This window comes from Lynx canadensis, chromosome B4, assembly GCF_007474595.2.
Source record: "Lynx canadensis isolate LIC74 chromosome B4, mLynCan4.pri.v2, whole genome shotgun sequence".
NCBI classification, from domain to species: Eukaryota; Metazoa; Chordata; class Mammalia; order Carnivora; family Felidae; genus Lynx; species Lynx canadensis.
In genome coordinates, this window is record NC_044309.1 from 74,042,171 (window position 1) to 74,055,455 (window position 13,285).

The 13,285-nt window shown below is 39.2% G+C and overlaps 1 protein-coding gene across 1 annotated transcript in view; it reads right to left on the reverse strand.

The window, feature by feature from the left end:
* Positions 1-3,071, reverse strand: part of RPAP3 (RNA polymerase II associated protein 3) — a 49,954-nt gene extending 46,883 nt beyond the window's left edge. Inside the window, exons 1-2 of the mRNA XM_030322441.1 lie at positions 3,002-3,071; positions 151-334 (exon numbers count right to left, since the gene is read on the reverse strand). Of these exons, the coding sequence (XP_030178301.1) occupies positions 151-303 (153 nt within the window). The 5' untranslated portion in view covers positions 304-334; positions 3,002-3,071. The remainder of the gene's footprint in view (positions 1-150; positions 335-3,001) is intronic.
* Between the last annotated feature and the right edge of the window lie 10,214 nt (positions 3,072-13,285).

Here is a 13,285-nt window from a genome sequence, read left to right on the forward strand (position 1 = left end):
GCTCTATCTGTCCCTCCTCTGCTTGTGCTCTGTCTCTCTCTCTTTCTCTCAAGAATAAACAAACATTAAAAAAAAAATTTTTTAATGGTTCTGCTTCTCTTTAAACTAGTTATGCTGGAGGCTAAAGTAGGATTTAATTAAGAAATTTACCTCTTCAGGAACACCATTCTGTCTTCTTAGTTCCATATCCTTCTGCTTAATATCCTTTTCCCAGTTTTCTAAATCTCTCATAAAGTCTTGTAATTCTTCTGCATTTTGTTTCACTTGTAGTTGTAATTCAATTGCTTTATTTGTCGAAGTCATTATGGCCTGCAGAGTTTTGACCAACCAATCTCTGACAAGAATTAAACAAAAATATTTGGTTTATTTTTTTGAAGCTTAGCTAATTATTTTTTACCACTTCATAAATGGTCAAAAAACATAGAGGAGAGCCTAAAGTGATGCTGAAGAAAGAAAACATCAGTATATTATTTTTTAGATGAATCAATGTTTGCTGAATGAACAAATGAAAGACAGACAAGTCTGGGAGTTGCTGCAATCAATGTAAATGAAAGGCAATGAGGAAATCACTGAAATTAGCAAGTAGCCCATGGTAGCAGACTGTCTGCCCATCTCTAGCTTATAAATTAATCCTAATTATCTCCTTTACTCCTTTTCAAAATTTATTGAACTTCTGCTATGTGACAGGCCCTATAAAAACAAGACAAGGTCTTACGTCTAGTGGAGAAGGAAGCAAAATAATCAAGTACTGAGCAACAAAATATTAGGCTAGGCAGGGTTTCTTAACCTTAGGGCTATCAATATTTTGGGACAGATTATTCTTTGTGGTAGGAGATGTGTCCTACGCATTGTAAGATGGTTGGCAACATCTCTGGCCTCTTCCAACTAGGTAGCGGTGTTCCCCCTCCCCTCCAGACTGTGACAAAGTGCTCCAGACATTGTTAAATGTCACCTGGGAGGCATAATTAACTCCTGGTTGAGAGCAACTGTGCTAAATAGAGGTACACAGAGATGCTGTGGGACTGACAACAAAGGACAGGCATAAATCAGATGGTGGGTAGGGTGGTAGGTTCAAGGGAAGAGTCCCCAAAGTTGCTGTAACTAGCCAAGCTTCAAATAGGCCAGCCAAGTGATTAACCATGGAGAAGTGGGCAGGCAGACTGAAGGACTAAGAGAATGATGAGAGAGAAGGCCAAGGTGGCTATGGGACAGGTCTTGAAATGCCATGCCATGAGGTCTGAAAGCTATGTGAAAAGTATTATAGTGGGAAAATAAAAGATACTTGATGACTGATTCACATGAGGAGTGGGGGAGCAGAGGACTTAACCAGTGTCTTAGATTTCTGGCTTGGGAGCCTGGTTAAATGAGTAGTGCCATTTTGAGTCTGGATCACAATTTTAAAAGGAAAAAAAGGGGGCACCTGGCTGGCTCAGTTGGTGGAGCATGTGACTCTTGATTTTGGGGTTATGAGTTCAAGCCCCACATTGGGTGTAGAGATTACTTAAAAAATTTTTCTTTAGACCTTTAAAAAGAAAGAAAGAAAGAAAGAAAGAAAGAAAGAAAGAAAGAAAAGGAAAAAGCTTCAGGATTGAAGGACAAGAGGAAAGGCAAATATCTCAGTTTGAGATATGCTGAACTGGGTGCTTATGGAAGATCAGGATATAACCAGTAGGTACTTATAGGTAGTCACACAGGGCTAGAGATACAAATTTGAGTGTCGCTAGCATTCAGGTGGAAATTGCAATCATGGATTTGGACATGCTTAATCACTGTAACTACAGGTTTAGGTGGGGAAGGACTGGAACCTGGAAAACACTATCATTTGGGGAACAAGCAGAGGAAGAGATGCCAACACACATAGGAAAAACTAGGCAGCAACAACTAGAGAGTTGGTAGGAAAACTTGGGCGAGTAATTTCACCGAATAGAATTCTTAAGAGTTCAAGGTGAGAGAGGTTAGCAGTGCCAAATGACACAAAGATCATCTAAGAGTAATGAAAGTGCATTATATTTGGTCATGTAAAGATTTATTAAGAATTTTATTGAGATTTAAAGAAAAAGTGGAAATAAAATGAGATGCTGAGTAAATGAGATTATATTGAGATTAGCGTGATTCTGTAATAATCTAAGATTGCTCAGGAGTATAGTCTGGCGAAGACAAGATAAAATCTAGGAAAAAGGGTGAGTGATGGGATAAAGTTCCCAAAAAGGTGGGAGGGGACTCAAAGCTTAAGAGGAGTGGGAGAGTAGAAAGGGAAAGAGAGAAATTAGAAAAATTAGTTTTCTAACGGTTGCAAATGCAGATAGGTCTTCTGACCCCTAGCCTGGCCCTAGAACCTAAACTAAGTTTAAGATTCTTTTCAGGCAGTGCCCATGTTTGATCACATATGTAGATCTCATTTGAAAAAGTAAAATAAAGCGAAACCAATATAGTGCTTTGCTGGGGGCTCAAAAATAGGAATAAAGCCGCAGCAAGCCACTGTGATGCTGCAAAGCGTCGAAACCCTTTTCCATTTCATTCATCACCTCTGCTGCTCCCGCAGGCGCAATGGCTGCCAACGGTACCTGCGACGAGGCTCGGAGTCCGAGCAAGCACCCAGAAACTTCCAGCGCGGGGCGTATCGCTTTCACACTCAATATCCGAGCGAACACTGCACACCGACGCCGACAGGGGGCGTGCCCCACCGCAGTTCTCTCGGGAGAGTGGATCTGCGGTCCGACCACCGCAAACCCGCCCAGTACCCCGGGCAGCCGGGGTGGAGGGACGGTCAGCAGAGCAGGCCGTCCAGACCCGGGCGCGCGGAGCAAGCCCCTTCCGCAACGCTCACCCGGGACGCCGCTACCCTGGACACCGCCGCGCCCTCGCCGCCCACCCTCACGCCCTCACGCCCTCACGCCCTCCGCCTCACCCGGGACCCACGGCCGCGCGCCCCCTTCGAGCCACGCGACCCCAAAAGCCCCGTCGGCTGTCAAAGCCGGCGATAACGACAAGGCCGACTCACCTCACTAGGCCGTTACTGCCCGCAAGGCCGGCATCCCAGGCTTGCAGCAACTCACGCCGAGCCCCGCCTTCCTGAGCTTTCCCACAAGTCCCCGCGTGCCGTCGCCCCGCCCCCTGGCGTCCAGGCGGAGCATGCGCAGAAGGTCAGGTACAGTGCGCGGTTCTTCTCAGGGTACAATTAGAGAATTGACAGGTGCGTTAAAGCCGAATCAGACGCCTTGCCTGCTTCCACTATAACTAAACTTCACGGGAGATAACCCCCAAACTGCAGAGTCACCCTGACTTGTTCCGATTGCCAAAATAATAACTCCTTGACTATTTCCTTGGACTCCCCTCAAGATGATTTCATTCTGAATATTTGCCCTGCGGGTGTCTATAGGTCACGACCTTTGTAAGTACGATAATCATCTGAGAAAGTTACTGTTTCTCTATCTGAACAAACTGTGTAATCTTGTAACTCTGACAAATGTGCAAGGTTGTTTTGTTTTGCTTCCTGTAAGTACTTGTATTTGACAAACCAATTCTTCAGTCTGCCTCTCTTCACCTTTGCGAGTAAACTCTGCTTTTCTAAGTGTATCTGACTCTGAGTCTTTCTTGGTCGTGTGTCAGTACTAAGGTTTCTCTTTAGAGTGCCCTGGCTTACAAAGAAGAAAGAATGTGAACCTTTTAACATTTCTTGCGTCTGCTTCCTGTATGAGTGAGCTTTCTTTAATTTTTCGGGACAACTCTAAAATTGTAAAACAAAAATAATTTCAAAAGTCCATGAAAACAAACGGAAGCAAAGAAACCTGTCAGTTCGAAACAACTCAGTGATCTCAGACATTAGCCTCAAAATCCAGTTCAGTGGCTCTCAGGCTTGACTGAACTTTGAAATCATCTATGGAGCATTTAAAAAAAAAATCTTATTTCTAGATTTTGTCCCCAGAGATTCCGATTTAATTTCCAGTGCAGCCTGGGAATCCTGATTTTTTAAAGCACAGGATACAATTGTTCATTTAAGACTGGGAGCCACTAATCCAGATAATCATCGATGAAAACCCACCCTGGGGTCCTCTCTTACAAGGGCAGATCATTAGCTCATCTTTCCCACTGTATATTTATATAGTATCTTTGTATTTTCACATCATAATAGTCAAATCATCGAGTGTATCATCAACATATTTACTAATGAAATGATCCTTTTGGTTTTGTGTTTTCAATTATAATAAATCATTTTAAAACAGATAATTGATTTATGGATGTTCTTAACAAAAGCAATCTATTTTTTTAATGAACTCTACCAGAGTCAATTGAGATGAGAGGGATGGGGGCTGCTGGCTCCTTTAGTAAAACCTCATAGACCCTTGGGTGAATCCTCCCTCCTATTTTTCTTCCTCTCAAGTCACATAATAGACAATTTCTTAGTGAGTACAGAAGCAAAGTGAAAGGAGTGAAATCAAATGGTCTTGATGGCCTTTGTTACCTAATTCTGAGGCTCACATTGTTCTACCAAAAACAGCTATGCCTGTAATGACCGCCTTCTCTCTTGTGAGCCCAGACATGGGCCATTGTAAGTTCTTTTCTAGAGTGCAGACTTCCCCACTTCTGTTGACATGTCTTCAAATAGTTTTCAACAAGGTTGGTAAATTATGCTTTTATGTCTCATTAATTAATTTCTTTTTAGGGAAAACAAACCCCAGTCATCTCAGTTGCACTTATTGTTAATATATGAATAGTCACTTTCAAAAAGGTGTCTCTATGTGTTCTATATGTTGAATTTCTAATAGTGGAAGTATATATAAATGTTTATTATTGCAAGAGTAAAATGCTGCAATTAATGATTATGAATGGTGTTAATTTTGTCAATGGTGTTAATGTCTGAAAAAATTATTGACATCTTCAAAATAGCTAAATAAGGAAACACTCTGAAAGTTAATACGAATCTTAAGAAAAGGAATACTAGAGGCTCCTGGGTGGCTCAGTTGGTTAAGCGTCCAACTCTTGATTTCAGCTCAGGTCATGATCTCACAGTTCATGAAGTAGAACCCCACATCGGGCTCTGAGCTGACAGTGTGGAGCCTGCTTGAGATTCTCTCCCTTGCTCTGTCCCTTGTGTGCTCTCTCTCTCTCTCTAAAAAATAAATAAAACAATTTATGTATGGGGTTTAATTGCATGTGAGATAAAGCCCAGTATAAGAGTAGCTTACACATGAGAGAATATTTCTCTCTCAAATAAAAGAAGACTGAATATGAGCAATCCAGGGTTGGTATTTGTCACAGACTTTGAGTCTGGAGTTCTCTCTTGTCCAGCAAGAGAGTGGATGCAGAATTGAATATGAAAGAGGCTAATGTCTGGGAGGAGACAAGAGCCCCCCACAGAGGTTTCATCTCCATATTTTTTGAGCTCTCAAGATCTTATATACATGGTGAATGTGAAGAAAACTATCAGATAGTAATCATTAACTCGGTATAAGAAGCAAAGGGCCTGGGGGCAAGTGGAGTTTGTGATCAGGTACATTGGTGTCAGATGGAAAGGAATTTTACTCATGATCCCATTACAGTATCTCGCTACCTAGCCTCGGGTGCTTTCGCCCCATGGTGGTGGCTTTGTGCCCGAAGCTTTTTCCTAACCCATTTATGTAAGTAGAACCTATTTCTCCATAGGTATGATAATTTCAGTGTCGGACCCAGGCACCTTCAACCTTATGGCTCCATCATCTTCAGCATATGGCTTCCCTGGTGGCTCAAGATGGATGCTTAAGCTCCAGCCATCGTATCTGCAATCCAGACAGCAGGAAGGGGCAGAGTGGGAATAGTGGCCTTTAAGAACACTCCTTTTTCCATGCCACTGGCCAGGACTTAGACACGTGGCCACTCCTGGCTGCAAGAGAAGTTTTTACTCTTGGAAGTTATGTTGCTCATCTAAAAACAATTCAGGAAAAACAAGAGGAGAGCAGATATTGAAGGGAAATTAGTAACCTCTCTCATAGGCCTTCGTAAGTATTCTTTGAAAGAATGACAAACACATAAATGAGTCAATACTGCTAGAAATCCAAGCTCACTCTAGCCAGAGGAAAGGGGTTAAATTTTGTAACCCTGTTCTGCTACTTACTGAGAATGTGGCTTAACCTAAGCCTTAGTTGCCTAGGTAAAATTAAAATGGTAAAGATAGAAATAACTAATAGACTGAGCAAAATGTATGTAAAAACCCAACCTAGCACAGTCTGGGACAGCTTGAGATCTTAAATATTAATTCCTGCCCCTCCCTCCTTAGCAAAGCTAAGATCCAGACTCTGGGATGTGATTACTCCTACATTTCTGACTCTGTCTCCCACTTGACTGCCTGGAATACCTCTGAAGAGGTCTGTAAGGAGGATGAGTACTAGGCACCAGTAGATGAATGTTAAGGTTAATCACAGGGAACATGAGCTACCTCTCTTCATGAAAAATGAAATCTGTGTAATAAGCGAGACAGGTAAGCATTATCGTAAGTAATAAGCGTATTATACTTTTTACCTCACAACGTGATGGTAATATTATCCCCATCATACCAGTGAGGAAACTGATCTGAATAATGAAGAAATTTGCCTAGACAGCCAGCAAATGACAGGGTTTGGGGAGGTACCTGGCCATTCTGACTTCAGAGCCAGCACCTATGGCCACCGTGTTCTACTGACTCACTGTCTTGTTCATTTGACTGTTAGCTCCCCTGAGGAAGGACAAGATGAGGCCCTGTTTCATCCATCTGAATTTTAACTTGCCTGAGGTATTCCTTCATACCTGGCATTTTCCTAGCATCTGTGACCTACATCATCTGTTTACAGGTAAGAACTCTCTTTTTATCTCTCTTTATCTCCTCCTCCTCCCTCACTTCAGTCAACTCCCACAACCACAGAAGCTACATCCACAAGCGTCCTTACGTTCCTTGTGGATGTGGTCAAGGGGGCTGGTTACAAGAGCTAGGGATCACCAGTCACCATTTACTGGACCCCATAATCTATGTGCAATGCTCCTTCCAATCTTTGTTTTTAGACTTTATTTTTTTAGAGAAGCTTTAGGGTTTCAATAAGCTGAGAGGAAGGTACCGAAATTTCCCATATACCTCCTGCCCACACATACCTAGCCTCTCTCATTATCAATATCAGTCATCAGAATAGTGCAATTTTTTGCCAAAGATGAACTTAACATTGACACATCACAGGCACCCAGAGTCTTAACTTAGTTTAACTAAGACCCAGAGTCTAACTTTAGTTTAACTAAAGGTTCACTCTTAGTACTGCACAGTGGGTTTGGAAAAATTTATAACAACAATACATCCATCATTGTATCATATGGAATATTTTCACTGTCCTAAAAATCCTCTGTGATATGTCTATTCATCCCTCCCCATTACCTGCAACTCCGGGAACGACTGATCTTTTTTATTGTCTCCATAGTTTTCCTTTTTCCAGAATGTCGTATACTTGGAATCATACAGATGTAGCCTTCTTATATTGGCTTGTTTTCACTCAGTATAATGAATTTTAGGTTCCTCCATGTTTTTTCATGGCTTGATAACTCATTTCTTTCTAGCGCTGAATTATATTCTATTGTCTGGATGGACCACAGTTTATCCATTCACCTACTGAAGAGCATCCTGTTTGCTTCCAAGTTTTGGTAATTATGAATGCAGCTGCTATAAACATTCACATGCATGTTCTTGTGTGGACATAAGTTTTCAGATCCTTTGGGTAGATACCAAGAAGAATAATTGCTGGATCATATGGTAAGAGTATGTTTCGTTTTGCGAGAAATTGCCAGACTGTCTTCCAATGTAACTGTCCATTTTGCGTTCCCACCAGTAATGAGTGAGAGTTCCTGTTGCTTCACATCAGTACCAGCGTTTGGTGTTGTCAGTGTTCCAGATTTTGGCCATCAAATAGGTCTATAGTGGTGTCATGTTGTTTTAATCTGCATTTCCCCGATGACATTTGATGTGGAGCATCTTTTCATATGCTTATTTGCCATCTGTATATCTTCTTTGGGGCGGTGTTTGTTATGGCCCCATTTTTTTTTTAATTTTTTTTTTCAACGTTTATTTATTTTTGGGACAGAGAGAGACAGAGCATGAATGGGGGAGGGGCAGAGAGAGAGGGAGACACAGAATCGGAATATGGTCCCATTTTTTAATTGAGTTGTTTTCTTATTGTTGAGTTTTAAGCGTTCTTTGTATACTTTACAAAGAACACAGTCTATTATCAGATGTGTATCTTGCAAATATTTTTTCCTAGTCTGTAACTTCTCCACCAATGCTCTTGCTACTGTTTTTCACAGAGCAGATGTTTTTAATTTTAATGAAGTATAGCTTATCAACTTGTCTTTCATGAATCATGTCTTTGGTATTGTATCTAAAAAGGCATCACCATACCCAAAGCCATCTAGGTTTTCTCGTATGTTATCTTCTAGGAGTTTTATGGTTTTGTGTTTTACATTTAGATCTATGATCCATTTAGAGTTAACTTTTGTGAAGGGTATGAGACCTTTGTTTAGACTGATGTTTTTTACATGTAGATGTCTGGTTGTTCCAGAATCTTGTTGAAAATATCTTAACTCCATTCTATTACCTTGGCTCCTTTGTAAAAATCATTGGCAATATTTATGCGAGGCTATTTCTGGGCTCCCTATTCTGTTCCATCGAACTACTTGTCTTTTCTTTCACCAAACACCACACTGTCTTGATTACTGTAGCTGTATAGTAAGGCTTGAAGTCGGGTAGCATAGTCCTTCAACTTTGTTCTTCGCTTCCAATATTGTGTTGGCTCTTCTGTGTCTTTTGCCCCTCCATATAAAGTTTAGAATTGATTTGTCAATACCTATAAAATAATTTGCTGGGATTTTGATTGGGATTCCATTGAATCTATAGGTCAAGTTGGGAAGAATTGACATCTTGACAATATTGAATCCTCCTATCTGAACATGGAATATCTATCCCTTTACTTATTTTTACATCTTATTCATCAAAATGTTTTAATTTTCTTCATAAAGATCTTATATTTTGTCAGGTTTATACTTATTTCATTTTGGGGGATGCTAATGTAAATGGTACTTTGTTTTTCATTTCAAATTCTACTTATTCATTGCTGGTATATAGGAAACCAACTTACTTTTCTATATTAACCTTGTATCCTTTAACCTTGCTATAAGCACTTTATTAATTCCAAGAGGTTTTTTGTTGAGTCTTTCAGACTTTCTACATAGATGATCATGTCATCTGTGAATAAAGATAGTTTTATGTCTTCTTTTCCCAATAAGCATACCTTTTACTTCCTTTTCTTGCCATATTGCATTAAAAAGAGTATTGTGTTGAAAAAGGGTAGTGAGAGGGGCGCCTGGGTGGCGCAGTCGGTTAAGCGTCCGACTTCAGCCAGGTCACGATCTCGCGGTCCGTGAGTTCGAGCCCCGCGTCAGGCTCTGGGCTGATGGCTCAGAGCCTGGAGCCTGTTTCCGATTCTGTGTCTCCCTCTCTCTCTGCCCCTCCCCCGTTCATGCTCTGTCTCTCTCTGTCCCAAAAATAAATAAAAAAAAAAAAGAAAAAGGGTAGTGAGAGGGGACATTTTTGCCTTGTACCTGATTTTAGTGGGAAACTTTCAAGTTTCTCAGTATTAAGTGTGATGTTAGCTGTAAGTTTTTTGTATATTTTTTAAATCAAGGTGAGAAAGTTTCCTCTTTTTCCTAGTTTACTGTGAGCTTTTATTATGAGTGGGCATTGGATTTTGTCAAATGCTTTTTTTGCACCTATTAATATGATCATGTGATTTCTCTTTTTTAGTCTGTTGATGTGCTAGATTATATTAATTGATTTTTGAATGTTGAACCAGCCTTGCATACCTGGAATAAATTCTACTTGGTCACAAGTATAAATCACAAGATTTATATAATTCTTTTTATACTTTTTTTTGGATTCTATTTACTAATTTTTCTTGAGGATTTTTACATCTATGTTCATGAGATATATTGGTCTGTAGTTTTCTTTTCTTGTAATGTCTTTGTCTGGTTTTAGTATCAGCATAATGCTGACCTCATAGAATTACTTAGGAAGCATTCCCTCTTTTTCTATCCTCTGAAAGAGATTGTAGAAAATTGGTTAAATTTCTTCCTTACCTATTTGACAAAATTCACCAGGAAACCCATCTGGGCCTGGTTCTTTCTCTTTTGGAAGGCTATTAATATTATTACTTCTTTAATAGATATAGGCCTATTCACATCATCTGTTATTTCTTGCGTCTTTCAAGGAAGTCATTCATTTCATCTAGGATCGAATTTATGAGCATAGAGTTGTTCATAGTATTCCTTTATTATCCTTTTAATTTCCATAGAATCTGTGGTGTTGTTCTTCTTTCATTTTGATATTAATAATTTGTGTCCTCTCCTTTTTTCTTGGTTAGCCCAGCTAGAGGCGTATCAACTTTTTTGATCTTTTCAAAGAACTTTTAGTTTCATTGATTTTCTCTATTGGTTTCCTGTTTTCAATTTAATTGATTTCTGCTCTAATTCTTATTATGTATTTACTTCTACTTATGTTTTACTTAATTTTCTCTTCTTTTTCTAGTTTCCTAAGGTGGAAACTTAGATGATTTATTTTAGATCTCTCTCCTCTTCTAATATATGCATTAAATGCTATAATTTTTTCCTCTAAGCACTGCATCTCACAAATTCTGGTAAGTTGTATTGTCATTTTCATTTAGTTCAAAATATTTTAAATTTTGTCTTGAGATTTTTTTTTTCCTCGACTCGTGTTATTTAGAAGTGTGTTATTTAATGTCCATGTGTTTTAGGGTTTTCCAGTTATCTTTTGTTATCTTTTGAGAGCAGACATTGTAGGATTCTATTCTTCTGAATTTGTTAAAGAGTATTTTGTGGGCCAGAATGTGGTCTATCTTGGTGAATGACCCATATGAATATGAATATTGGATGAAATAGTTTATGGATGTCAATGATATTCAATGTTGATTGATGGACAGTTTAACTGTCCTTAGTGATTTTCTGCCTACCAGGTCTGTCTGCTTCTGAGAACAAGATATTCACATCTCCAACTATGATACTGGACTCATCTGTTTCTTCTATTTTATCAGATTTTGCCTCTTGGAATTTCATGCTCTGTTGTTATATGCATACACATTAAGAATTGTTACATCTTCCAGGTGCCTAGGTGGCTCAGTAGGTTAAGTGCCTTGACTCTTGATTTCAGTTCAGGTCATGATCTCATGGTTTGTGGGTTTGAGCCCCACTGCCCAGGATTCTCTCTCTCTCCCTCTCTCTCTGCCCCTCCCCCACTCGTGCATGCTCTTTCTCTCTCTCTGTCTCTCTCAAAATAAATACACATTTTAAAAAATACAAAGAATTGTTATATCTCCTTGCAGAGTTGACTCCTTTATCGTTATGTAATGCCCTTTTTTTCCCCTGATAACTTTCCTTACTTTGAAATCTAGTCTGTCTGAAATTAACATAGTGATACCTGCTTTCTTTTGATTAGTGCTAGCATGGTATTTTTTTCTCTATCCATTTACTTTATATCTATGTGTGTCTTTATATTTGAAGTTGGTTTCTTGTAGACAACATATAATTGATTCTTGTGGGGTTTTTTTAACGTTTTATTTCTTTTTGAGGGTAGGAGGGGCAGAGAGAAAGGGACAGAGGATCCAAAGAGGCCTCCATGCTGCCAGTGCAGAACCAGATGCAAGGATCAAACTCACTAAGCATGAGATCATGACCTGAGCTGAAGTCAGAAGCTTAACTGACTGAGCCACCCCCCTTTGATCCACTGTGACAATCTCTTTTATTTGTTGCACTTAGACCACTGACATTCAAAGTGACTATTGATATAGTTGAATTAATATGTACCATATTCATTACTGTTTTCTATTTGTTGTCCTAGGTCTTTGTTCCTATTTTTGTTTCCCATTCTTTTTCTGGCTTTTATGCTCTTTTAAAAAAAATTTTTTTTTTTACATTTATTTATTTTTGAGAGACAGAGTGCCAGCAGGGGAGAGGCAGAGAGAGAAGGAGACATAGAATCTGAAGCAGGCTCCAGGCTCTGAGCCTGGCTTTTATACTCTTAATTGAGCTTTTCATGTGATTCCATTTTTTTCTCCTTTCTTAGTAGATCCATTATATTTCTTCTTTTTTTTTTTTTACTTTTTTAAATCATTATCCTAGATTTTGCAATATACATTTACAATATTAATCCATATCCACTTTCAAATAACACTATGCCACATCATGGGTAATTGGAGTACCTTATACTAACAAAATAACTCTAATCCCTTCCTCTCATCCCTTGTACCTGTTATTAATTTCATTTATATGTAAGGATAAATATATACATATATATCCATAATACATATATGTATACAAGTATACATAAGTATGTGTGTGTGTGTGTATATATATGCATGATATATGTGATAGAACACATTATTGCTGTCATTATTTTGTATATGTGCAGCCGAAGTGAGCACTTGCTACTGTTATTCTGAACAAACTGTTGTCTTTTAGAGAAATTAATAATAAGAGAAATAAAAGTTTTTACTTTATCTTCACGTTTCACTTCTTCTTTTCCTTCTCTCCAAAGAACTTCTTTTAAAAAAATTTGTTTAATTAAGAAAGTCTTTGGGGTACCTGTCTGGCTCAGTCAGAAGAGCATGTGACTCTGATCTCAGGGTTGTAAGTTCGAGCCCTACATTGGGTACAGATGTTACTTAAAAATAAAGTCTTCAAAAAAAAAAAAAAAGACAGTCTTTATCTCTCCTTCCATTTTGAAGAATAATTTTTCAGGGTCCAGAATTCTAGGCTGGTGGGTTTTTTCCTGTCAACATTTAAAAAAAATTTTTTTTCAACGTTTATTTATTTTTGGGACAGAGAGAGACAGAGCATGAACGGGGGAGGGGCAGAGAGAGAGGGAGACACAGAATCGGAAACAGGCTCCAGGCTCCGAGCCATCAGCCCAGAGCCTGACGCGGGGCTCGAACTCACGGACCGCGAGATCGTGACCTGGCTGAAGTCGGACGCTTAACCGACTGCGCCACCCAGGCGCCCCCTTGTCAACATTTTAAATATTTCACATCATCGTCTTCTGGATTGCATGGTTTCTGAGGGGAAATCAGATGTAATTCTTATCTTTGTTCCTCTGTAGGTAAGATTCCCCCCACCCCCGGCTTCTTTCACAATTTTTCTTTATGTTTGATTTTCTATAATTTGAATATGATATGTCAAAGTAGAGTTGGGTTTTTTTGACATTCATTCTGCTTGGTGTTTTCTGAAATTTCTG